Source organism: Notolabrus celidotus, chromosome 13, assembly GCF_009762535.1.
Source record: "Notolabrus celidotus isolate fNotCel1 chromosome 13, fNotCel1.pri, whole genome shotgun sequence".
NCBI lineage: Eukaryota > Metazoa > Chordata > Actinopteri > Labriformes > Labridae > Notolabrus > Notolabrus celidotus.
Window position 1 is genome coordinate 27607098 of NC_048284.1, and position 27159 is coordinate 27634256.

At 39.7% G+C, this 27159-nt stretch overlaps 2 protein-coding genes across 2 annotated transcripts in view; both read right to left on the minus strand.

Moving 5' to 3' along the window:
- snap25a (synaptosome associated protein 25a) overlaps positions 1–14574 on the minus strand; it is a 60565-nt gene extending 45991 nt beyond the window's left edge. Inside the window, exons 1-3 of the mRNA XM_034700052.1 lie at positions 14423–14574; positions 12472–12638; positions 915–1168 (exon numbers count right to left, since the gene is read on the minus strand). The gene's annotated coding sequence lies outside the window, so the exon portion shown is untranslated. The remainder of the gene's footprint in view (positions 1–914; positions 1169–12471; positions 12639–14422) is intronic.
- Positions 14575–17284: 2710 nt separating this feature from the next.
- ankef1a (ankyrin repeat and EF-hand domain containing 1a) lies at positions 17285–26907 on the minus strand. The gene is made up of 9 exons (XM_034700051.1): positions 26705–26907; positions 25109–25316; positions 24543–24704; positions 20929–21128; positions 20637–20786; positions 20320–20443; positions 19360–20179; positions 17754–17980; positions 17285–17498 (listed from the first exon to the last, which is right to left on the minus strand). The coding sequence occupies exons 2-9, from the start codon at positions 25296–25298 to the stop codon at positions 17338–17340; spliced, it is 2034 nt and encodes a 677-aa protein (XP_034555942.1). The 5' UTR covers positions 25299–25316; positions 26705–26907; the 3' UTR covers positions 17285–17337.
- Between the last annotated feature and the right edge of the window lie 252 nt (positions 26908–27159).

A 27159-nucleotide genomic window follows, 5' to 3' on the forward strand; every position in this document is an offset into this window, starting at 1 on the left:
TCAAAGTTTGAATCACTTTTCCACACTCGTGCTTAAGCCAAAAAGTTATGCCAGCATTATCATCGTCAGAAGAACATAAGCATGATGACATTAGCATTTATGTCGAACGGTGCTGTACACCGGTAGAGTATACAGAGCCTTTAGCACAACTGTACATTTGTGAGCTTTAGAAGCATCACATTTTCATTGTTTTGTTTGCTAAGAGGCCATGTTTTCTCATCAAAAGAAAAAGATTTCCTGAACAGAAACTGTAGCTGCCCCATCTTTCCCTCTCAGCTCCTCCACTTCTGTTCCTCTTTCCTACCCTTTTTCTCCTTAACTTACTTTTCCACATGGAATTCTCCCCTCCTACACCCACCCTCATCCCCCTCCCTGTCTTTCCCCCTCCTTTATCATGTGTTTCACCCCCAGGGCACGAATCAACCCTTCTTTCCCTCTTTCTCTGTTTCCCCTTTAATCTCACCCTCCTGCCTCAGCCATGCCTCTCCTCCTATTCCTTTCTTGTCAACTCCATTTCATCCTCCTGCCATCCCTCTGTGTCTTAAGTGTGCTAGGCATTCCCATGCATGGGGTCAGTGAGGTCAGGTTTCTGGATGGCCAATTACATTTTCTCTACAACAACCAGTTAATACCCATATTTGTCATGGCACATGGCCTGCTTTGGTATTTCTTTGAGCTCAGCAGGCTTTTCATTTATGTCAGAGTGTTTCTCCACATGTTTGTTTGTTTGTGTGTGTGTGTGTGTATGTGTGTGTGTGTGTGTGTGTGTGTGTGTGTGTGTGTGTGTGTGTGTGTGTGTGTGTGTGTGTGTGTGTGTGTGTGTGTGTGTGTGTGTGTGGTCTGGTTTCCTCTAAGATTCATCTCGTCTTGTGCTGGTATGCGTTTCTGTGTGCCTTGTGTTTTTTGCTACTCACACTGTAATTTGCATGCAATGTTTCACCTCAGCAGATCGAAAATGCTAGATTAGCTCCCAGTGTCTTGCACCTGCCTGTTGCTATGGAAACTGGGTATCCTCTGTGCGTCACCTGTGCCCATGTTTGGTCTGGTTTCCTGCTCCTTTTTATTAGCTTCCCCCTCTCACTCTCTCTCTCTCCCTCGCTCTCTCACTTTGGTCGTTTTTTTACTGTCTGCGTCTCTCCTCCTCTCTGAGTTGTCCACACCATGCTTGCTGAAAAAGAAACACACACACACACGCATGCACGCACGCACGCACGCGCGCACACACACACACACACACACACACACACACACACACACACACACACACACACACACACACACACACACACATTTACTCAAAGATAAAGTACTGGTCACAAATCACTGTCTTTAAATCTTAACGCATTATTTAAAGTATGCAACATAGCTTCACACTGAGCACAAATCATGCTGTGCACAAACACCATCAGGCACATCATATCAACAACAACTATGAAGCATATTTGAGACATGTGGATCTCAGGGGAAATAACACAATAAAGCTGCCGAGCAGGTTTGTTCTTTAAAAAATAGCTGAGCAAACAGATGTGTTTTAACTTATGGACCAGAGGTGTTCAAACCACCCACAGTCATTATTCATTACTAGCTCTGACAACAACTCGGTCTCAGCAGATGCCTGTCTAACATGAGTCTGGTCCTGCTGGAAGTTTCTGCCTGTTAAAGGAAGTTTGTCCTTGCCACTGTAACTAGCTAAATGCTGCAAAGTGCTCTGCTCATGGTGGATTAAGATGAGATCAGACTAAGTCCTGTCTGTAAGAGGGGACTGGATCTTATCCTGTCTTGATATTGGTTCTTTGTTAATAATATAACATAGAGTACGGTCTAGACCTGCTCTGTTTGGAAAGAGTCTTGAATTTGTCCGGTTTCAGGCAAAAACAAACTGGTACAATTTGAAGTATGAACATAGTTAGAGTTAAATATATACTGAATTTGTTAGTTTCTTGTCATGACAATAAAAATAAACTTTAAAAGAAAGCTAATGTTAACTTGTGGTTTAACACAGGACACAAGCATTCACCCCTCCTTTGACTTCATAAAGTAATTAAGTCATTTATCCAAAGAACATGAGCGCAATCTCCCCTGTTAAGTGTGCTGCAACCTCTGTCATCTACATGTGCATCTTATTTGTTCTTTAAATATACTGTACATTTACTTTTATTCAATGTTATGCTTATTTCTGTAAATATTTTTAATAGGATACACTAATTTACTTTTAATTACTTATAATTTAATATTTACTTTTGTATATGCTTGCTATTAATGTTTGCAGTATCCACTTTGCTGCTATAACCCTGTAAGTTTCCCCGTTGTGGGGCGAATAAAGTATTAACTTATCTTATCTTAAACACACACCTTACTCCTGTTTACTGCCTCACGGACAACTATTAGTATAAGTTTTATGCAATACTGCAAAGTCACTATTTGGCAGGTGCTGATGCACCTAATACATAACAGCGTAGGTCCTGGCTAGCTCTGAGATACATTGGCACTGCACATCCCAGAAACAACTGTAGCACAGGTTGCCAGTTTAGTTCTAGACAGCAGGGCACCGAGTATCAGAAAGCAGACGTCCTGAGGGAAATGAGGATAAGGACAGAAGAACAAAGAGTTACGCAAAGACAAACAGAAAATACTCTTGTCAGGATGACAGCAGAGGAGAGAAGGGTATGGGGTCTCTCAATGTAGAGTAAGAGGGGGAGGACCAAAAGCCACCACTGCAGTGAGCCACCCCTCGACCAGGCTGACCCTCCTCCCCTCTCTCCTTTCTCTCCCTCCTCTCCTCATCGATTCAGTGCAGCAGCAGCAGTAGCAGCATAACAAATCTCTGGCAAAAAAAAAATCCCTCCTCACTCTCAGGCACTGCAGTGGCTACCCAGCTTTGGGAAACCACCCCCTTTTTTCCCTCCCTCTGCATCCATTATGTCAGCCCCCAGCCCAAACACAACACACTGGTGACTCCCCCCTTCACTCCCCTCCTACATTTAAGGACACCTCCTCATCCCTGTTTATTTCTAATGCAACAATGACTATTTACTTTTCCAGAATACAGCCCAACATCACTTTTCCTTTTTCATCTGTCTTCTTATACCAATACCAATATAATTCAAACACGCTTATTCCGCCATGCTTCTTCACCATCTGACTTTCTGCTGTGTCTGACATTAAAACCCTCTTGACCTGCCGTAACCCCGATGCACATCCTCTTTGAGGCCACTCCTTTCTCCCCTCCTCAGGTTACTCTTATTTGTAATCTGCAGGGCCTAATCCTTCACCCACTGAGTCCGTCCCACCCTGCAGTGTATACATATTTTACAGGCACATACAGAAACATCAGACACATTAATTGTTCACAGATGTTTAGCATTGTTTTAATTGTTTACACCTAGCAGCTTCGGTATTTCCCTGCTAAAGGAAAATGAAGCCATGGATCCAGCATCATAATCACCCAGATATAAGAGATAACTAATGATCTGTCACTGTGATAAAGGAGCTTCAGAGGAAATCCTTCTAATGAGAAACTCATCAGCTTCCCAATAAGGCCCCATGATGAGACAAATGCATCGTGTAAGCAAGAAACTAACATATTTTACTCTGAAAAAGGACATACATATTCTGACATTTTTACTTCCTGTCATAAAAGATGCTACATAAAAGGAATATCTCCATAAATCTGAATATGATTATCAAAGATATGATTATTCCTCAATAATAAACACTGCTGCAGATATAAAAAAGATCTTCTTTGTTTATCAGCCTCCCTCCTTTACATAATATGTGTCTGTATTATTCATCACGTATCAGAAAGCCCTGATGAAAATTACTGATATAGCATTTATATTTTATGACTGTTTTCTGGTTGAAGTTTGATTAAAATATCCTTCTTGCTCAGGATTCAGACGACTGCTGAGAGATTGGCCACTGAGGAGGCCTTAATCAACACAGAGTGTGTGTTTGTGTGTGCACAAGTGTGTGTGTGTACACTGGGAGAGAGAGAGAAAAAAAAAAAAGAGAGAGAGAGAGAGAGAGACAGAGAGAGAGAGAGAGAGAGAGAGAGAGAGAGAGAGAGAGAGAGAGTCAGCATTTTTCTCCTTTCTCCAAAGGACGGAGGAGGAGACCGTTTTGGGGGGTGTAGATGATACTGCAGTTTAAATGTTAAAAGACAACAACTGTTACATTCTCAAATGTTGGACTTGTTGCAGCCTTTAGGAGCATTTCAACATGGTACGTTGGTTAATAACAAGAGGCAGCAATTAAAACCTTCAGACAACATCAGGACATGTTAGCAGGTGGAACAGGCTATAACGTTGCTTACACACTCACACAGGGTTTCATTTTGAGTGGATGTCTGATAAAGCGAAGTCCTACATTCATTTAATCTTCTGCTCTGATAGTGTCTTTCAACAACCAAAAAAACCCACCTAACAAACAAGATGCTAATGCTTTTCTACCTGATCTTTGGTGCATGTCATGAGTTGCTTTTGTTAAGATTTGTGTATTGTTCTTCCTGTGTTAATTGTTGTCTTTTTCCCTGTATTTCATGTCTTGTGTATGTATTTTCTCTTGCGTTTCTTTGTTTGGTCTCCTGTGTTTCCTGTTTTATTTTGTAGATCTTGCCCCGTGTGTATCTGCTTATGTTTACTGGCTGTTTTCAAAACCGCCTACTACAACTAGCAGTACGTACTGATTTGGCCAGAATTCAGTATGTAGTATGTGAACAAGAGCAACCCCCTGGAAGTCGTACTGATTTGGGAAAGTGTCTCAGTCTGCAGCGGACCAGTCTCCCTCCCATACTGTTTCCCACAATGCACAGCGCTAACTTTCCCCTTTTATTTTTTCTTCTTTTTTGACGGGGGCACTCAGTTTTTAGATGCTGTGAAAATTATTAAATTACATATAAACCACTTCTTAACTTTTCAAATCACAAGCGATGCTAAAGAAGAAATTTTGTTATCAGCTTGGCCGTTGTTTACTTCTGCTTTCCGAAAACCGGAAATCCAGTGACGCCTGACCCAACATACTGCAGGACAGATCCAACAGAACAGTCATACTACATACTACCTTCAAACCCAGTATTTAATATGGTGTACTGCATATTACATTCGTAGGTAGTATGTAGCAGGCTGTTTGGAAAACAGCCACTGACTTCCCTTGTGTGTTTCCCTCTATTATTATTGTATTATCATTAGTTCCACCTGTGTCTCATTGTCTCACCTGTATCTGATTGCCCCTGTTTGTATTTAGTCTCTGTGTTTCCTCCCTTCCGGTTTAGTTCACTGTTATGTTTAGTCTACCTGAGTGTTTCAAAGATTCCTGTGTTCCCAGTGCTCTTGTGTTTCTTGTGTTTTCCATGGATTTTGTGTTAAGTAAGTTTTGTTTTATCTTCTCTTTTTTTCTTTTGTTAATTAAACTTTTATGTTAGTCTGCATTTTGGATCCTCTTTTTGTTTTCTCTTTAACATGACAGCACGAAGCAGAGGCATACAGTGTTTTTTGCAGCCTGGAGATGGAAAGGACGCTTATTGTAATGGCAATTAACCTGAACAGTGAAGTATCAGTTCATCACACAAAACAAAGCGCTGAGAGACACTAAAATACTTTCTATGAACTACCCAAACATTAATGATTGTTGTTTGTCATCAACTCAAATTGCTCTTATATGTTTTGATTCTTGCCTGTCCACCACAGCCTCACATAACTCTGACGTGTTCCCGCCCTGTTCATGGTCCACATTGTGGCTGTATGATCATAACAGTCATTAGATATAAATACACACTTAGCTTTTCACTGACCGTGAATAGATCCTCACTGGATATTATTTAACATCTTTGTGACACATTGAACACTGAAGGTAGTACAGTCACCTTTAAATGTGTATGAATGCATTGATGTTGTACAAAGACTTTATAGACTAAAATAAATTCACAATGATAAACAGAGAGCCAAATTAAAATACAGCAGAAGCTACTGTGGTTGCAGCCAAGAGGCATCTCTCTGGTTTTCATGATCACTGCCAGAAACACTAATCAGCTGTTTTTAGGGAGCAGAAAACTTCTCCTAAAACAAAGCAGGTAAATAACCCAAATAATGCTGCTATTAAACCCCAAACAGAAGCTGTTTCATATCTTACAACAACATGTGTTCAATAGTGTAAGTATCTCATGAAGCTGACCTAACAGAAAATCCCTAACAGCACAACAATACTGTTTCTCATTCTTACACAGGATATTTCTTTATTTATTGCTTAGATAGACTGAAAACTACCATCTCATCTTTGACAATTTATATGTTTTAAAAATCCCGTTTATGAAGTAAGTATTGGTAGTAAAGTGCTGCAGCTGTAGTCTATCCAACGAGATATTTATTGCATCAATTTTTGGTTGCTTTCCCTAGAACTGGTTCGTTTATCTGAGCCAAGACTCAGACCTCTGTTTACCACCCAGTGTCGTCGGTCCCACTATGAAATTCAAATCAATATCCTCGTAATAAAAGTCCCAGGCTGCAGCAAATTTGAATCTATAGCTTGGAAAGCTAAAAAGATCTATGGAATTGCCAAGGCTGCCCTAATGAATGATGAATCACTGCAACACACAAGCATGCAGGCATACACAGATACACATCTGGTCACTCAGTTTTCCTGCGCTGGTTTCAAACATCCACAGAGAACCACAGAAATGCTTGCACAGACAAGCAGTGGACACATGTGCCTTCCTGTAGTGTCACATACTGTCTGTCAGGCTGGTGTGAAACATGACTCCCTCATCAATAATGGATGGTAAACTTGGATCTGCACAACACTACCATTGTTTCGCTAGACACAGCATTTCCAGACCCCTGATACTTTGTTTACAGTTATTGACTCTTTTGGGAAACAGAGGCACGGGGACTACTGAGTCCAGCTCAGCGTGAAATTACAGGAAATGGATTTTCTCTGAACCTGAAACTGTGAATACGTTTTCTCACCTCTAACTTTTGAAGTCAGTTCAGTTTTAATTTGTGCTGGATTTGAAATTGTTGATTCAATTTATTAATCAAAAAATAGAAAGCCTGAAACTAAATGAGATTGCTTCACAATGACAACCAGTATGAAATGTGATCGTTGTGTTTGTCCTGACTGTCCACATTGGAGTTGAAACTAATGTCTTTGATCTAACTCTGTTGTCAACATCATAATTGTAAATGCTTATATATACAGTATAATATATTAGATCTGTTGACTTTAATACAACACACGAACCAACTGCATGAACTGTGTTTGTTAATGTTGCTCTTGTTATTGTCTGCTCCATTCATCTCTCTCTTTCTGTATCTCCTCTATCCCTCTTTCCAATCCACACAGTCTCTGCAGATATCTGTCTAACATGAGTCTGGTCCAGCTCGAGGTTTCTGCCTGTTAAAGGAAGTTTGTCCTTGCCACTGTATCTTGCTAAATTGCAAAGTGCTCTGCACATGGTGGATTAAGATGAGATCAGACTGAGTCCTGTCTATAGGATGGAACAGGATGGTCTATATATCTTGATGTTGGGTCTTTGTAAATAATAATATGACCTTGTCTTTTTGTAAAGCCTCTTAAGAAAACATTTCTTGTGAATTGAGGCAAAAAAGACAGAGATTGATTAATTTGGGATTGATTTAATCTGCATCTACTCCTGGTGGCCACTGTCTTGGGTACAGCTGTATCCAAATCCACAGCAAGACAAAACAACAGCAGAGCCGCAAGTTCTACTTTTACTAAGGAACTGATGCAAGCTTTGACTAACGCTGTCTGAGAGGGTTATGTTAAAGTTACAGCTGGTTCTGTTGAAATTGATTGCATTTAAAGAGAAGAGGTTCAAATGTTGTCTCTTGTCTGAGGTAAATGTCAATGTAAGGCAGTCTAGTATATGATAACAGTTAACTCAGTAAACATCTCTCAGACAGTATAAAGAAAAACGGCCCTATTGAGCTTTGTAAAGCTAGAATATGAGGCAGAGCAGTTGCACTGGATTATATCAGACTGTTTATTTCACAGAACAAGTATCAGCTTGAGACCTGCTCATGCAAATCTTCCATTGCCTCTATTTGTAAGATAAGAAAAAGTGCCTTAAATATTTCCCTGCTCTCTGCAGTGGTAAAATGATAATTTTTTTTCGGCTTTGTCTTTTTCTGTCGTTCACAAAGTAGCCATAATGTATACTTTTATCATGGGAACACTGTACTGCCAATGCATCATGGTATTCAGTATTTGCATGTGCATACGTATGTGACAGAGAGCATCTGTGAACGCCTGCTTGCAATTTTTGAATTATATGCACGTTTAAGCACATCTGTCTGCACACATACTCGATGTAGGAAATGCTTTAATAGATCTAATTAATAACATCATATCATGTGGTAAACAGCTACAATATACTGAGTGCTCGGGTGTCTTTGTGTTTGTGTGTGTGTGTGTGTGTGTGTGTGTGTGTGTGTGTGTGTGTGTGTGTGTGTGTGTGTGTGTGTGTGTGTGTGTGTGTGTGTGTGTCCCAGTTGGTTGTTTTGGGGAAGTGAAGGGTTGGAAACTTGAGTGCTGAGTAAGCGGTGCAGGACCAGAGCTGGGAGACTGCAGTGCTGCTGGCAGCAACACACACTGATCCAAGCTCAGACTGATACTCAGCAGAGGGGGGAGGGGAGGGCGAAGAGAGGAGGACAGGAGAAGAAAGGAGAGGAGAGGAGAAAAAAGAGGAGGCAAAGGCTTGAAACTTTGAAAAAAATTCCAGGATACAAGATATTAGCGCGTACTTCCACTGACACTGACATATTCAACACATACTGCAATGTGATGTTTATATTAAGCAAAGCAAAGGCTGAGTTATGAAGTAAACAAAAAAAAATCCATGTTTTCAAATGCACAAAGGCTTAGATGCAGGTGCACATGGTACAATATAAACACTCACTCACGCACCACAAAGTCTGTGTTCATGAAGGCACACTATAATCTATCTATGCCTTATAATGCACATCACTTATCCATGAGCATTCCTACACATAAAAAGCCAAATCTATCTCTCTGTTCTCTCTTAATTTGACACATGCTTGCACAACAGGGACACCTTTAACAATGCCCTCATAACAAGCATGCACACTGCAAGAGCCGAAGCCCACGCCCTGACAGACACACTGCGTCACGGCGGACAGTCAGAGCCAGCAGCCTTGTTTACTCCCTCTAACCCGTGTGCCACTTATTGTGCTAGAAAAGCCCTCATCTTCTCCTCCCACCCACTCCTCCGCTCCCATCTCATCCCTCTGCCGTGCTGCCTCCCCATCCTCTGAGTCACCCTCTGCTGTTCATTCTCCACCCCACCCCCTCTCCTCTCCTATCTTCATGTCCTTCCCTCGCCTTCCCTTCCCTTGCAGTCAGTCCTCCACTTCCCTCATCTTTCCTGCCTCATTATGAATGCTTCTGCTGATGTTTTCCTCTCTCTATTTCTCTGTCTCTGTATTTCTTTACATATGTGCATGCCGCTTTTGCCTTATCTATCTGCTTTCATCCCTCTCTACCTCTCTCTTATGGCTCTAATGCATTGCTTCTGCCTTCACACACTTGTCATCAATAGTATTGTGACAATGAATATTAAAACAGTCCAGTCCATGAATAATGACCCTCCAAGCCTCCAACCCCCTGCTCGCCCCCCTGCCTGTTTATTTGATTATATAACTGCGTCCCCATGGACCTTGAGGACACTGCAATCTAATTTTATCAGTAGATGTTGGAGGTGATGATGGGAGAGTGCATCATTATGACTTTTAAGACAAAGATGTCTTTTGTCTCAGATGATTTCTGTTTCAAACATCAATATATCTAGCATGACCCAAAAACTGTCTGCAGCCAGCCGCTCTGTAGACATTTATGTAAGACGTTTATGGTGTAATAACAACACGGAGGATAGAGGTACACACTATTTACTGAACTCCTCATTAATCTCTATGTAAGATGAAGATTCTTGGTTCAAAGCAGTCTGAGTGGCTAATGTGTGAACAGTAAACACACGGCTGCCATTTTGAAGTCTTTCTGTGCTGGGAACTCAACAGCTCCCTCCAAGTTTTTCTGTCCTCCCAGAACGCAGCTATAAACAACCAAACCTCTGCATTGCTAAGTTAGCCAAACAGCACCACACGCTGGTGACAAAACAGAACTACATCTGGCTACACAATTATATTCTGACAGCAGACTAATGTCTTGCAGTCAGTCATGGCAACATAAATTGTGCAGTAAAAACCAGAACAGTCAGTGGAAGATATTTGCAACTACAGTAAATAAGTCTGAGACTACTTAAACACTCAGAGGTGATTATCTGAGAGGAAAATGTGGGTTTCCCTTGTGTGACTGTTGTACATGTCATGGTGCATGTTTCACACACTACAAAGGATGTTCAGAAAAGAAAGAAAGACAGAAAGAGCAGATGCAAAGACGGTAGGGAATGATGCAAAGCAGGAAGGACATAAAGAGAGCTGGTAAACGTACAGCTGGCCTCATGACTTGCCTTTCTAATTAATGAGAAAGTGAGGAGAAAAAACAGCAAATCAGGAAAACAAAGAATGAGATGCAGCAAAGCAGAAAGAGAGATAGAGAGAAAAAAAGAATTAGCAGTTATGTATTCTGTGAGCCAGCAGCCTCTGTCACTTCCTCCCCTCAGCAGCTTCTCTTTGCCACTTCTAACAGACTCTTCACGTCTCTCACTGCAGATCCAGACACTGCAGAGTCAGGGGAGGATTTAACCAACTTTATGACTGCAGTATGTACTTACAGTACAGTTGTCGCTATGCACAATCAAACTTGAGCTCTTTGATGCTGAATAGGACATCAGTCTGAGGAAGTTTATGAGTAGCCTGGATTGTTTGACTGAGTAACACTTAACAAGAGCAAAGTCATAATACAAACATCCTGCTGCAAACAATTCCTCCTTATCAATGAGTGTCAAAGTATGCAACAGGGCCAGGTGCAAATAACCTGTTTGTGACAGTACGCACTGAAGGAACTGAAGGACCCTGACCGATGTTATACATAAGACTTAAAAACTGTGAACAATGCTTCTCACACTGTGAAACTGTGAACAAGTTGAAACTCTCAAAATGTTTGTCATAACTGATTACAGAAGAGTTTTTAAGTTGCGGAAATACAATTTTTGAGTATAACTGATATTATAAAATACGATTTCAGTTCAGTTCTTTCTCTTTTTAAAATCATTTTCAAGTGTCCTTAACTCAAATGTATTAGTTACATTTTTTTATATTTTTAAAATTCATACATACTAGATGAAACTGAGTACATATCATAGTTTGGTTAGTTTAGTTTTATCCTTGGGTTTCATTCCTTGGTTCCTCCCTGTGTTTATTCTGTGTTAGTTATCCTTTGTCTCTCTTCAGTGTTTAGTGATCCATGTCTCTTGTTGTGTTTTCTTAATCTAGCCTTGTGTTTCATGTTTTATTTTGTAGTTCTGAATCCTTGTATCTCCAGTTTAGTTTTACGTCATGTCCTTGTGTGTTTCCTCCTTTTGTGATTCCCCTCATTGGTCTCACCTGTGTCCTGTGTTCACACCTGTGTTGATGACTCTGTGTATTTAGTTCCTCTGTGTCCCCTGTCCCTTGTTGGATCATTGTTCGTCTTCCCTGTACCGGTACAGCAGTTTGGCGTTGTCTTTCCTTGTTACTTGCTGCTTCGTGAAGCACAGCCATTGTGGTTTATCAAGTGTATGAAGACTTACGTGGTGACGTTGATGAAGTCATACGCAGTGTCCCTCTGTACACTCAAAAGAGGTTATTTGGACATGGATATTAACTCAATAAAATTGATCCATATATAATTAAAACAACATTAATCATTTGGATTACTCAATAATGAATAGTTGGTTTAACTAAACAGCTGGTTTTGAGTGCTGTACCCTTAATGGATGAGTTAGAAGTAGTGTTCAGGTTTACAGTTTATGTCTCCATAAGATTTAAGATATTACATGGTTCTGAGTGAAAACTATACCTTAACACAGAGTAAGTACAGCTGCAACTGGTTCTTTCTTTGTATGTGAATTATTTATTCAGAGCATTTTCATACGTATTTACAATTAGAGACGCAGATCTTTACATTTGTTTAACAGTCGCCAAGTGACACGATGGTCCTGCTGTGCATTGTGAACAGAAAGTGCTGAACCTGAGAGTTACCTCTACTTTTAAGTTTATAAAAGTGTTTACTCATATATCTTTGTCATTCGAACATTATTACAGATTCTACAGTTAGTAAATAACCTTTGAATATAAATGTGCATTGCTGGGATGTGCTACCTGCTGAACATGTCTTACTATGATATTGATCTCCTGAAGCCACTCAGCTAGATTAATGATTGATTAAATGTGCTGACATATAGAGACTAACCAAAGCAACCTAAGACACATGTGATGTGTGACTAGTCAGCTCTGGTCTTAGACTATAACTCCAAAGTGTCAGTGCCTCTCTCTGCCTAACCTCCTCTGAATCTAGTTTGTGGTTTTGGCCAGCTCCAGCTTCTCCCTCTAGATGTTCTGACTGAAAGGCATCATGAGGTCCTCAAAGTCGACCTCCAGGGACAAGAGCTCCTTCCGACGCTCTATCTTTGACATCAGCTGGCTGGTGGTTGGCGGTTTCCCCCACATCTGAAGAAGACAGGGGACACAGTTTGATGAGAAGGAAATTTAAATGTATGTGCAGAAATCCCTGATCTTGATTCAGCTTTTGAATGGGATAAAGTCTGGGCAAATATTCACTTGACATCCAGGAAACCAGATCACCAGCAAATATACCGTAACTTTGTTCATAGAGTTTATTCGCTTTGTTCTATGAATGGGATTTCTGACCCTACATGCCTTCAGTACTTTTGCTCATATGTTTTGGGAGTGGGAGGGTCCAGTGGCCAGCTATTTGGGGATGGTTTCCTCCAATTTATCTGAGATATCTGAGATCAATTTCCCTCTTTCAAACTGTCACACATATATGAAATAATCTTGCTAATATATGCTTGACACTTAATAGGAAAAGGTAGGTACTAGCTGGCCTCACAGCAGCGATAAATCTCATTGCAACGCATTGGAAACCCCAGCACTCACTTTTTTTTCAAGTATGGATCTTAACGTACCTAGACATTGTGTACCTTTAACCATCAACAGCCAGAGTTCATGCATGAGCAAAAGAGGCGACAACAGAGATCTGGTAACTCACTTTTTAAAATTCACTTTTATAGATTTGCTTTCATGTGATGTCGTCATCTTCTTAATGCTTTTGTTATCATTATACTTTTTTTTTATCCCATCTTATTTCCTTTAATTGTTTTACTCTCCTAATACCTCGTTCACTGCCTTTATTGCTTTTATTCATCCTGATTTATTTATTCATTTAACTGGTTCTATCTGCATATAATGCTTTTATCTTTTTTTCATGTCTTTACCTCTTGTTATTGTCTTTTAGCTTCTTAGCTTTCATTTCTTCTTTTTAAATTTATTTTATCACTCATATTTTCAAGTGCTTTATCTATATTAATGATTTTATCTCTGTATTGCTTTTATTTCACCTTATTAGTTTTAACCCTCTTTTGGTGCTTTATTCCTTTTTACTGCTTGTAGTCTCTTTGATTGTTTCTTGCCTTTTATATTTTTAATCGTCTTACTTTCTTGGTCCCTCTGCCCTCAGTTCATATTGTCGGGTTCTTGTGTTGCCTGTGATGTCAGGTTAAATTGTTGTTTGGGTTCTCTTTGTGTTCTTTGTGTTCTTGATGTCTGATTTTAATTGTTGTTCAAGCTCTTTTTGTTGTTGAGTTCTTATGCTTTGTTTGTATGTGCCCTGCTGTCTGTCAAGCTATTTAAATAAAGTTATTATAATTCTTTTTTTTCTCACAGGGATGCTGTTGCTGTTTGTGTTCATCACTACCTTGCTTATATCTCCTATTAGTATTATCTGTATACAAATATCAATAAAGTAGAAATTTGATCACAAAAAAAAAAAAAAGAAATTGTAATGTACAGTTATACAGTTATTATGTACACCTTGCATTCATTGCTACTTAGTGCACATTACACTTCAGACAACGCTTGTTTAATTGTTTCTGAGCTGGAAACATGATACATGATCACGCTACTTCTGACATCAGTATTTATCTTTCACAACAAGGGGAAATAAATAAATAAATAAATAACTTAATGGGGTAAGGCTTTAAAAGCTTGGCCAAACCACCTGTTTTGTGTACATTAGAGGAGGATGAGTCCAAAATATTAAAATATATTCGTACAGATCAAATTTCACAGGCATCTCATAAATGTTAATGTATCTTATAACGATATAATACATCTTGTGATACACAAAATATATTTCAATAGCATTCAACAGATAGGAAGCGAAAGCAAGCAGACAATAAGGCAGCCTCCAGTAAACAACGAATGAGCCCTACTGTTTTTGGCACAAAGGTGATATCCACTGTGTTGGTTTTCCCAGCAGTGATCCTGGTGTTCTGCAGGATGATGCTCTTTGAATCCTTCTGAAGAGAGCTCCTCCCTGCTGTGGCGGTCGATGTCTCTGTAAGCACCGACACTTCGGCAGCAACACCCTGAAGGGAACACCAAGACTTTAAGATCTGTCTTAATTTCATCCAAGCTGTGCTGTGCAAAGGTCACTTCTGTGTCAGATTACAGTCAGTCGGGTAAGGAGGGTACTGATCAGATCCGGAAGGGATAGCAGCATCACATCAGTCACAGACACTTAGAGTAAGATCAAGAAATGAAAGTGTGAGACTTTTTAGATTGGGAATTAAAACTTTATCCTCCTTTAGGGATAAATCATAGAACAGATGGATTAAACGTGTTGTGGTTTCAGAAGTAAAATTAAGAGGACAAAAGAAAACTGCAAAATTAAATAAACAAAACTTGCAGGATAGTATTAAAGTTCAGTTTTTTTCTTGGGAGTAACTTACTGCAAACTGTAAAATATTACATCCCTAGCCCACATAATCACTCACACACAAATACACAAATGTAAGCTTTGAGAAAGTGCAGCTGTAGCAATGTTAGTGTATCAGATGTGTACAGCTGCCCCTGACAGACTGTTACTCCCTGGAAGGATAACACAATCTTGATACATAAAACACTTAAGTTTGTCCTTCTTTCAGTCACACTATTTTTTCCTTCAAACACTCTGGTTTTCACTTCAGTAAGGGTATCTTTACTTTGAAGGCTGATAACAGATATTTAAATCAAATATAACAGGGTACAGTGTAGGAAATATTGGTGTTAGCAACCTGCAACTGATTTTGCAGTTAACCTTCTCTTTTAAATTTCCTCAATGGGTCTTTTGGCTGGTTTAAAGGCTCTGGATTGAGACATAATGATCTGGTCAATATCAGCCGACCCATACCACCACTGTATTGACCCTTTTCTTATTAGTGGGGGTTGTGGTTGTGGTGGATGGGTGTGGGTGGTGGTATCATGGTGGTATGGGGAGGTGTGTTGCCTCAGAAGATAGACAGGACATGCAGGTGAAAGAGAGAAGAGATCCATCAAAGAACAGGGTTGGAATTGAAGATAAACTGTGATGACGGCTCAGCCTCAGAGCGTATGTGCTTACAGAGATGAACATAATTATGTTAAAGCATTTTGTCTTTTCAACAGTGAATGCTAAAATAGACTTTGATGTCTAGTTTTAACCTTCTCATGACTGACTACAAGAATCTCAGAACACTTCGCTATCATGAAAATAAATTTTTGTCAGAAAACTTTTAGTAAAATAAACATACAGAAAGGATTAGAGATACAAATGGTTAAATGATGCTGGTTCAGTAAAACCAACTACTTCTGTTTAAAGGATACCTCGCTTCATTTGTCTAGTGTTGGACATCTTTAACAACTTATATTATGTGTATTGTTTGATAACGATACACTATTTCTGCCAAAGCAGAACATTTAAAACTTGATTTTGATTTAAGATAAATATTGAATCTGACTTAACCCAGAATCACAGGCTCAAATATATGAATATATGAATAAATATATATATATAAGAAATGTGCTATCTTAAATTGGAAGATGAATAACCAAGGAAGAATTTAGAGGGAGATATCTGTCTAACATGAGTCTGGTTCTACTCAAGGTTTCTGCCTGTTAAAGGAAGTTTGTCCTTGCCACTGTAACTTGCTAAATGCTGCAAAGTGCTCTGCTCATGGTGGATTAAGATGTGATCAGACTGAGTCATATCTGTAAGGGACTGGATCTTATCCTGTCTTGATGTTGGGTCTTTGTTAATGATCTAACATAGAGTACGGTCTAGACCTGCTCTGTTTGTAAAGAGTCTTCAAATAACTTTTGTTGTGATTTGGCGCTATATAAATAAAGACTGAACTAGTCAAAATACAAAAATAGTCCCATGATGAAGCTGGACGCAGAAACATGTCAGAACAGACTTTTTAAATTATGTTCTACCTTAAGGACTTGCAAGTTTAATTTAAGGCGTTTTAACCCTTCTAAAGATGAGTGCCATGCTTTTTCTTCCCTGTTTTCTTGATCAAATTAGATGATGTTTGCAATATTTACAGTGCTTGACTCATGTTAGATACAACCTGTTAAGCTAATCAAATCTCCTACAGTGAGTCAATGTATGCATTTCTGTGAATAATGCAACTGTCTGTTGTCATTCATTGCAGACACACGAGGCTGGGACAAAACAACCAGTGGGCTATACTCTCCATGAGTCTCCCTTTTTGTTTTGCTCATAAATGCTGTGTGGGTTGACGGCACCACGTTGTAACTGTGTGTAACGTATTCTGTTGATTGACTTTTTTCTAGCCCCTCCAGGATAACTACTTGCTGCTTTATTAAGTTGTGAGTATTATGATAAATATGTTCTATGGCACCAACAGGTAGTTTCAGTCCTACAGCCAATTAAGACTGTCAGATTCAAGCCAAAGGTAGGGAATGAAAATTTAAGCAGTAGTGTGTTCTAGTTGTAATGTAACACTTCTGGTCTAATTTGCTAACAAGTTTCTTCTCTACAGTGATCCGATCTTTTTACACGGTTAGGTTTCAAACGCTGCAAGAACAACCAGAGTAAACTGGTAAAAAAAACCTGTGAGGAGAAACTTCCATCCAATTTTGATATAGTTTTACTCTGACATAATTCAAGGTGCATTTATTTACAGTAAGTGGTTTTGTGTCTTAATTTTGAACACTAGAATGGAAATAGCAGCAGCAGTGAGAGAAGTGGAAAGGACTAGTGAAAAGGAAACTTAAGTTTTCTTCTCAGAGAAACACACATAGAGAACAGGGAAGTTTGCAGTCAGAAGGTTTTAATGTGTTTGTATTTGGTGGTCAGAAGGTTTTAATGTTTTTTCTTGGATACCTTTCCTTTAGGTTTTTCAGATTTGCCCCCCTTTCCCTTTGATGACTCCTTTGGTTTTGGAAGAGAATCCATATTGTCTTTGACCAAATCAACTATCCTGGAGTCTGCGAAAGCTCGAGCAATATCGAGGCAGTTTTGCTCTGTGGGAAAAGAAAATATGGTCAGTCAAATAACAGATAAAGAAATGATTTAACCACCAATGAGGGACAGCATGCCACCATCACTGAAGTGATTTTGTCAGTAAATTTAGCTTAAAGTACAGTTCAATAAACAAATGTATGACAACACCTAAAAATCAACTGTTACTAGTATACTAAATAGTACTACCTCTTCGTTGTATGTATGTTCACATTAGTATGTTAAAAAGATCATCTCCAATGCAAACAAATACAAACCTTTCTTGTTTTCTGCCTGAACGCTGGCACCCGCCTTGATGAGGAAATCAACGCAGGAGGGACGAGAGCTCTCAATGGCCCTCATGAGGGGCGTCCCTCCACTGAGGGTCTTGGCATCTATTGCAGCCCCTGCCTGCACAAGGAGCTCAATAAGTTCCACTTGTCCAGCGTAAGCCGCATGGTGGAGAGGTGTCCAGGAGAACTGGTCGCTTACATTCACATCCGCCCTGTGGGAAAAAAAGTATCACAGTGCAAATACGTTTCAATGCCATTACATAAAAACAAATAGTAAAGATTGGATAGTTTAACTTTTTTTTTTCTATTAAAGACATCCTAACCTGCTGCTGTGGCAGTGAACTGTTTGAGAAAACTACTCTCTCTGACACCATGTCATGTTTTAAACACTTGTAGTTCATAATGCAGATAAAGAACAACAGCTAAATGAGTGTTTGCTGCCTCCAGAGTTCAGAGATTTACAGCATTTAAGAACAACAAGTGCTATCATTAGTAACCTTGAAAGTTCATCCATCCATCCATCCATCCATCCATCCATCCATCCATCCATCCATCCATCCATCCATCCATCCATTATCTGTACCGCTTAACCCATTTGGGGTCGCAGGGGAGCTGGAGTCTATCCCAGCTGTCATTGGGCGAGAGGTGGAGTACACCCTTGATAGGTCATCAGTCCATTACAGGGCTTTATGGAAGCTCATATTCAATCAACTAGTACTGAAACACCACTCTCATCGATGTCACGTCTCCATTCCCCCCAATCAAAATCAAGAAGGGGCGGGACTTCTGATACCAAATTTGTCAACCATCATGGCGGAGGTTTGTATCGGGGGACATAACTATTTATATTTTTTAGGGTACATTCCCGGGTCTAGAGCTGTTGGTATGATGACATGATGTCTTTCATTTGGTTAAATGTTTACTTGAAAAAACGTCTTGTCTGCAACTCCTCTGCAGTCTTCTGTTAGAAAGTACTGACATCTGACATGGATGTAAGTCAAGCCTACTTTACAGCTGCTCTGGACTGCCCTCTTATGAGATTGTGAACAATGTAAGGCTTCTACTGTCTCTCCTAGATGTATTTTATTTTGTTATAACTTATTTTTATTTATGTAAGTATTTATGGTGAGAGGTGCTTTGAAATTGAGGTTGCTGCCAGCGCAGAAAAATGGTGTTTGTGGATGTATCTGATGTGACCTTGGACATACAGTACCTGACAGGATGAAATGGCTAAATTTGGTAAATAGTTGTTTGTTTAGAGAGAGAGAAGTCAGGGAGAAACAGTATGAATGACTCAAAATGTGGAACAAGAGCAAAAAAGTTGAACTCCACAGTAGGCAACATGCAAAGAAAACAATACCATCCAGGTAGAAGAATTCAACAAGCTGTCTATGAGCTGATTGGAGCTACAAACCCTCTCATAATACCACACTGTTTTCACATTGACATTTGATACAACGTTATAATATATTTTTGATTGAACATTTTTAAATTCACAATCTTTTTCATCTGCTTCACTTAAATGTAATAATTACTTGTAATAAATCTTTGTTTCTAGTGGCTCAAAGACAAAAGAGAAGATGTTTCTCACCCATGACTGAGGAGGTACTGGGCCACTTCGTAGTTTCCACTTGAGCAGGCCGCCATCAGAGGAGTCTTGTAAAACTGATCTTTCACATCCACAGGAACTCCCTGATTGAAAGCCAGGTTCAGAGACTCCAGGTCTCCACTTTTCACAGCGTAGTTGATATTGAGGTAGACCTTTTGTGGCTTTTCTAGGTACCACCCTGAGTCATTTATTATGGGATGTTCTGGTGGGTGACCTACGTCAAATCGACGGGGGTCTGAGCAATTGTAGTAAGTCTCAATCATGAAGCGGGGAGGGCCTCCATCGGGTCGTCGGATCATGAGCTCTGGAGGAAGTGTGCAAATAGGCAAGGGGAGGACAAGTTTACCCTTTCTCTTGCCTCCTTTTCCTGCTTTTTCTCCCTTCTTTTTCGGCACATAAGAGGAGAGGAGGAATGGTTTCTTGATATACTTGACACCTTTGATGAAATCATTGATGTTGACACAGCCCTCTCCTCCCTTGTCGAGGGCTGAGATGACTGCATTAAGCTGGTCTAGTTCAACCGGGGCTTTTAGATCTTCTAGCACTGAAATAAACATTTCTGTGGTAACTGTGTCTGATTTGTCCCCACAGGCTTGCCGTATGTCTGTCTCATACTCATGAGACCAGTCATGAAGGTTCAGAGCCCAAACATCTGACAGGGGGGGGGCACCGCTGGATTTTTGGCCTTTTCCTTGTTGCCTCTCTGCTTTCCTCAGCTCCTTAGCAGCTGCTTTGTGACCAGCATCTTTGGCAATCTGACGTGGCAGCAAACCTTCCTGGTTCTTTAGTTTGGGGTTACAACCTGGAGCAACAGCACAGTTTGAAGAATGAAAAATCAGATAACATAATAACTATGTTTAATATAGTGGTAATTTATCACAGAGATGTCATTGTTTTGTCTTTGTATCGCAAACAATGTTCTTATAAACCCTCTTGTAGCACCTCTTTGGGCCAGGAACTTGCAGCAGTTGGCATTGCCTGTGGCAGCAGCGTAATGTAGTGGTGTGCAGGCCTCTAGGTTGAGCACGCCCATGTCTGCGGAGTATGCTGACAGCACCTTAATCACCTGGGAGACACAAACCAGGAAGAGCAACACATCTAAATACTTAATCTCAAATCCTGTTGTAATCAATGTTAACTCCTTTAAACTATTATAATATTCAGCTGGTGTAGGGAGCTAATCATATGATCATTTGGTCCCTATCTCCCTGTTAATTGGTCATCTGGTTAATTATACATTGGCTTAGAAAATATATCACCTCAAAAAAGCCGCCTACAGCAGCATAGTGCACTGCTGCCAGACGTTTTTGGTCCAAGGCATTGGGGTTTCCGCCATTCTTGAGAATAGCTTGAACCAGCTGGAGTGAGCCGGCCTTAGCTGCCCCCATCAACGCAGTGACACCAGTTTTCTAGAAAGTAACAACAGAGAGGGCAGAAATGAAGTCTTGAAGTTAAACGCACAACTGGGGAGCACCTCAGCTGCATTTTTCAGCAGGGCACTGACTCAGTTCTATTAATGCCTCAGTGTTAGTCCCAGCATGCAGTTCTCACCTCATTTGTTGCATTAGGGTCTGCCCCTGCGTCCAGCATTAGGAGACACATAGGGGTGCACTCCTCGGCTCTTTCACACATCAATTGGAAGACGTGACTCCCTTCTGCTGAAGCATTGTTGACGTCTGCCTGGCACTTTAATGCCACCTGCAGGCAGCGAGTGTGACGCTTGGTGGGGTAGATGCAGTAGAACAGAACACCTAATGGGAGGACATGGTACAAAAGATAAGTAGGAGGTGATCAATAGTGCAAGACCAACACCCTGTTTCTCATCCACTCCACTGAGCTGCAAGTATGTAGACAAGAAGAGGCAAAGCTTGGCCTAGGATGAAACACTGCATACCATGACAGACAGAAAAACACATTATGAAACTTTTTTCTCCCCAATTCATCTTCACTTGAACTTGAAGGATATTAAATGACTTGTATGAAATGAGGAAACAAGAATGGGAGTAGGGCAATGGGAACACACAAATTAATTGTTCCTCAACTCCAAAACCCTGAAATTATTTGATCTTGTGGATTTTAAAACTGCACAAATAGTGTATAAGGCAAGGAGAAATCTGCTGTCTGGACACAGCCAAAGAGTGTTCTTTGCAAGAGAGGGGGGTTATAACATAAGAGGGGAGTTCAATTTAAAGATTAGGAGTGTTCGGTCAACAAGGAAACGTTTTTGTGTTTCGATCTGTGGAGTAAAACTGTGGAACAGACTCCATATGGAGCTACAACAATGCCAAAACATAATCCAGTTCAAGAATAAGTATGAAGAAATGATTGTCATGAGGTACAGGGAGGAAGAAATGCGATAATAATCATGAGAGGTTAGCTTTGATTGTTTGTGTAATTACTAAGATGAGTTATGAAGATTTGTTTTGTGAGAATGCATTCGTATAGTGCCAGAAAATAGTGAATAAAAGGGTAGGATTAGATACATTTTTACTTCTTCCTACTCCTTTTCGAACATGTAAATTGAAAAGTTTCAGTGCTTGCTGAAAGAACTGATTGGTTTTGTTCTCTTTTTTGTTTGTTGATGAAGGAATAACTGTGGGAGAGAGGTTGTTATCTTTTGTGCTTTATTCTCTAACTTATTTTAGCGTTTTTGATCAAAAACAGCTCGAATCTGCACACCTCGCTCTCTTTCACCTCTCCTGTCTCACACACACACACACACACACACACACACACACACACACACACATCTACACACACATCTCTTCCTCAGCAGTATGCAGTCGCACAAATAACACAACTCTTGTTTTAACAAGTTATACTTGATATTCCCATTTCACAGCTAGTGACCCATGTGTGGAGGAGGCTTGTTGTCAATGATGAAGCCCATCAAGATGATCTATTACAAGGAAAGTGGAGGGCACCAACCAACTGAGTAAAACAATCAAAACCATGGCATGTGTCTCTCTCTCTCTCTCTCTCTCTCTCTCTCTCTCTCTCTCTCTCTCTCTCTCTCTCTCTCTCTCTCTCTCTCTCCCTCTGATTACTTACAGAGCGTGTGTGGAGAAAGTATTCACAACATGTACTCAGAAGTGTAGAAAGCAAATGGTCCACAGTTAATTGATTTCAGACGATGATTTCTTTTTTTAAAGAAAAAAAAAATACAAAGTTGTTCACAAATGAAGCTCTTGCATAAGTTCAGACAGGAAGACCCTGCATGCTATTGCACTGTTCGGTTTAGGGATTGGCAATGGTTTTCAAATATTAGAATATTCAAATATTTGATCACTTTGTAAAAATCAAAAAGTTACGTTGAATATTTTCTCATTTTAAAAGTAGGGGGTCTGAACTCCATGGGGGGATAGGTTTTGCTGCCGCTCAGAGCAGACAACCTTCGATCACCCTATCTCCCTGTAGAGTTCAATCGCCAAAGAAACTCTGACAATAAATCATGAATGTATTTTGGCATCTTATGCAGCCTCATAAATTCAAAATCACCAAAGCTTTGTAAAATAAATATCATCTTTACTTCACTAACTTGTCTCTCCTGATTGAAATGTACTTGTGTGGATGCACAGAGAGACACACATTGGGAAAATACACCAACACACGCACCACATCACTGTAAATTCGACAGAAGTCTAGCAAGAAAAAAGTCAATAAAAATAATTAAGAATACCTCTTGGCCTGATTATAATTTATTTTATATACTTCAAGAATGTACTATCAAGTTTGTTTGGATCAGGATCAATTATCGGTATCATCAGTCAGCTTTAAATGACTCCAAACATCCCTCCTTTGGTATAATATAAAAATTCAGTTATACTGTGTATCAGGGGGTTAGAGGACTTAATAGTACTTTGGTTGAAGTCATGAAGAAGAGCAAATGCAGCTATTTTCCATCCCTTTAAAACATGCAAATAGATGAGTATTGACACTGAGCCTACAGGGGGAAAGACTTGGCTGTGAGTGTTGAGACTTAGTTGAACCAGTCCTCAGGGAGAGCAGGATCATATCAGGTTACTCAGCACAAGAGAGGGTTGCCATTAGTGGTTGATCTGTAATTAGATGTACTGACGCTGCCTGACACACACATGCACACATCTCTACACATCAATACAACATGCAGTACATACATGACACAAAAGCATGCTTTTCTGCAGAGAAGCACACATGCTAATACTTTTCTGACTAATCCGACCTCTGTCTCCCTTCCTATCTTCCTCCCCCCTTCTCTTGTTCTCTCAGTAATTGATGCCCTGGGTACACTGTAATTAGGGTCATTATCACAATTGGTTTAAAACGGTTCTGAAGCACAAGTTTGGGTTCGCTGAATGGAGTTGTCCAGGATACTGTCCCTTCATCAATATGTAAACAGATGCAGCATGCATTTTCATGAGCTGTAAGACAAGGCAGGGCATTCAGAACCAGCCTGCTGCTCCAACATGAGATGGAAAACACATCTATTTGAGAAATCGACACTTCAAGCTCAAATAAGAATACATAAGAGGAGAAGCTGTTCCATTACCTCAACTGATTGAAGCTACTAAATTATTGACAGTAGGTGCATTTATGAGTTCATCTAAGAGCTTTACTCATGGAAAAAATGATCCCTATGTTGACAAGACAATATTATACTGCATAGCCAGAGTTAATCCGACTTGTCAATCAAGTAACTTTTCTGATGATCACTGAGTGTAAATAATTGGATATGCCTTTAAACTTCAATCATTGTATGTCGTATAGTTGATCTGTAAATCTTGTCTTGTCTTCTTCTACTTTCTTCTATCTCTGCATCTCTTCCTCTAACAACTACATGCATGGTTGTCTTGACCCCTGGATAATTTAAGCTAGATTTTAAACCAAACATATTTTACGTGCTTCTGTATGGTCTCATTTTATTGTTTATGTCAAAAATGTTTTCCTTATTTGTTTACAAGTCATTTTTACATGTTTGCTGTTCATTTGTTAAAAGATTAAACTTATCATTGATCATTTTTCATCTCTCTACGTCCTCCTGTGTTCAGGTCTCTCTTGCAACTTCAAGGTTTCTTGTTAACCTGCATGATCTGATCAAGTGTTGATTCCAAACAAGTACTACTTTTCTGATTTCCCAATATTTCAGAGTTTGCACAAACTGTATCCCGATGCATGCTGCTGCTCACCTTTGCCCTCAGTGTCTTGGAGCATCAGGTCAGCCTGGTTCTGGGTCAGCAGTGCCACTATGGCATCATTGCCCAATTCCGCTGCCAACATGGCTGCAGTGCGGCCCTTCTTGTCTTGGATATCAGGGTGTACTCCCTGTGATAGGAGGAAGCTGACCAGGTCTGCAAGGGATCAGGCAGAGTATGGATACAGTCAGGACAATTATGCAACTTTAAAGCAGCACATTTTGGTTACCAGTACATTGGAAGGGAATTTGCTAGATTGGTATGAGGTTTATATCAGCATGCTCAAACTTGGATGACTATCTTTTTTATATGCCCTCTTCTTATGGCTATTGTACAGCGATAAGGCCGATACACTTCACTGTAAATTCAAAAAATCCCCAAAAGGGTATTTTGGGAGTTGTAAGTGAAACATCAAACTGGGGTTTTACTCTCTTAATGATATGTCACATTGCATGTTATTGCCAAACGCTGGCCTCAGACAAGTCTTCATTTCAGGAGGCTCTGATTGCTACATCAGGCCAGTGCAGCACCTATGATGGACTACAGAGAAGGTCCATCACCTTGATTGTTTGCCGAAACTGCCACGTGAAGCACACCCGTGCCATCTTTAGGCTCCGTGAGATTGATAAGGTTCTCCACCCCAATGTTCACCATCCTCTCTATCTGCACCTTGTCCCCTTCATGGACACACTGCAGCAGGCGGTAGATCTGGAGGACCTGCAAGCGGCCCTCTGCTTCTTTTCCACTCATTATGAGATTAAATGAGGCCTGGAGAGAAGAAGAAGTGGGATTGTGTAACTTATTGATTGCTATAAAGATTAAAATAGTGACAATAACTCATAACAGTACACGGGTCATTGACAAGACCTGCATATTTTTGTGTCTGAATCCATTATTTTCTTTTGAAATAATTTGTTATTTTTAAGACATACATCAATTGATTCTATAATACCTGCTTATTTTGAATACAATTTCAGTAAATTCAAATATTGAGATTTATTTTATTTCTAAGTATCTAAAACCCTGAAAAGGTCAGGTGGAGCAACCGTCCGAGCAAGTGAACTGACTTAAAACACTATAAACAATGTATTTTAATAAGAATAAATTCAAATTAAAACACCATTGCATGATTTTACATATACGAGCTTTGAAATAAACATAATTTCATAAATATCAATAGTTTAAAGGCACCTAAGGTTATTTAAAAACTTTTGTCCAGCAATTTGCATGTTCTCAAATGTCCGGGTGGCACCACTGTACTCATGGAGCTTTTATTTTGAAAGTAAGTAGTTATAATGGACTTCAACATATGAAACAATTCAGAGGACCCTACTAATTGTCATGGCTGAGTTAAAAGGTTTGTAGATGTCTCTTAAACAATAATAGAAAAGCTTTTATCAACTTATAGCCGGACGGTCACACTTTCCATGTCAGGTGGTACAACCGACCTAAAAGTGTAAAAATTATATTTTATACCTGGCCAATAGAATGCAATAATCCTGATATATTGTTAATAAAAAATATATTCACAAAATACAAATGTGTAAAGCACTGTAACCACTCTAAGGGATACTTCCTAAAACTTTCAGTTAGAATAAATGATAGGTACTGTAAGTACATATATTTTGACAAATATCTGGTTGCATCACCTGACATTTTTTCGGTGTTCAAGTAAAGAAAAGGGTAAAAAAAAAAAAACTATTGAAACACTTAAAAAAACGTAATGTGTACTGTAAAAAAAAACTTTTAGAGGCTTATTTGTCAACGACCCGCACACGTTGTTTGGTTTTAACAAATTATAGAGCAATGTATTCTCCAATTTTTACGTTTTACCCTAAATTATGACCTAAACACAAGTCTTACGGGAATCCACATCCACAAAGTAGGGTACTTTATGACATTAAATAAGTTACATCCTTATTTATCAATAGTTCTGTATAAGTGCCAATTTGAATCATTAAGATACATTTTAAGTTATTATTATGATGCATTGTCCTTTAACTTTTGACCCCTTTGACCTATGATGGGTATATTGCACTAATAAAACAAAAACTAAAAACTACTAGATCTTAAAAACACGGGAAATACAAATGTTGCCAGCTCTGCATTGCATTTAAAGGCAGTGTGCATTGACCTTAAGTTATCCTTACACCCACCTGCACAGGTCGAAGGATTGCACCCTGCTTCCTTATTTGCCACCGAGCTGGAAAACATGAACTCCCCGTGCACTTCGTTGTTCACATACCCAGCATGTGTGGACAACGAGGACTTTTTAACGCCGCATTGATTTTATTTATAAAGCACAACTTTTCACTTTGTGTAAGCGACAGGAAGGAAACAAACTCAGCTCCATGGCAACGGGACGCGCGAAAACTCTGGGAAGGACCTTTGATGTTTCCTGATGCTGCTTTCAAGGACCGCTGCTAAGCCCGTTCATCACAGTTCACGCATCAAAGCATGACCATAACGACTAAAGCTCCACCATCATGACATGCACGTCAAATTTTAGAAACACTACTATAATGAACCCAATTATATGCAAAAAAACCCACTTACTTCGTACTGGTCCCACTAGGCTTCTACAACTCCATTCAGGGGTAGGCTGGAGGCT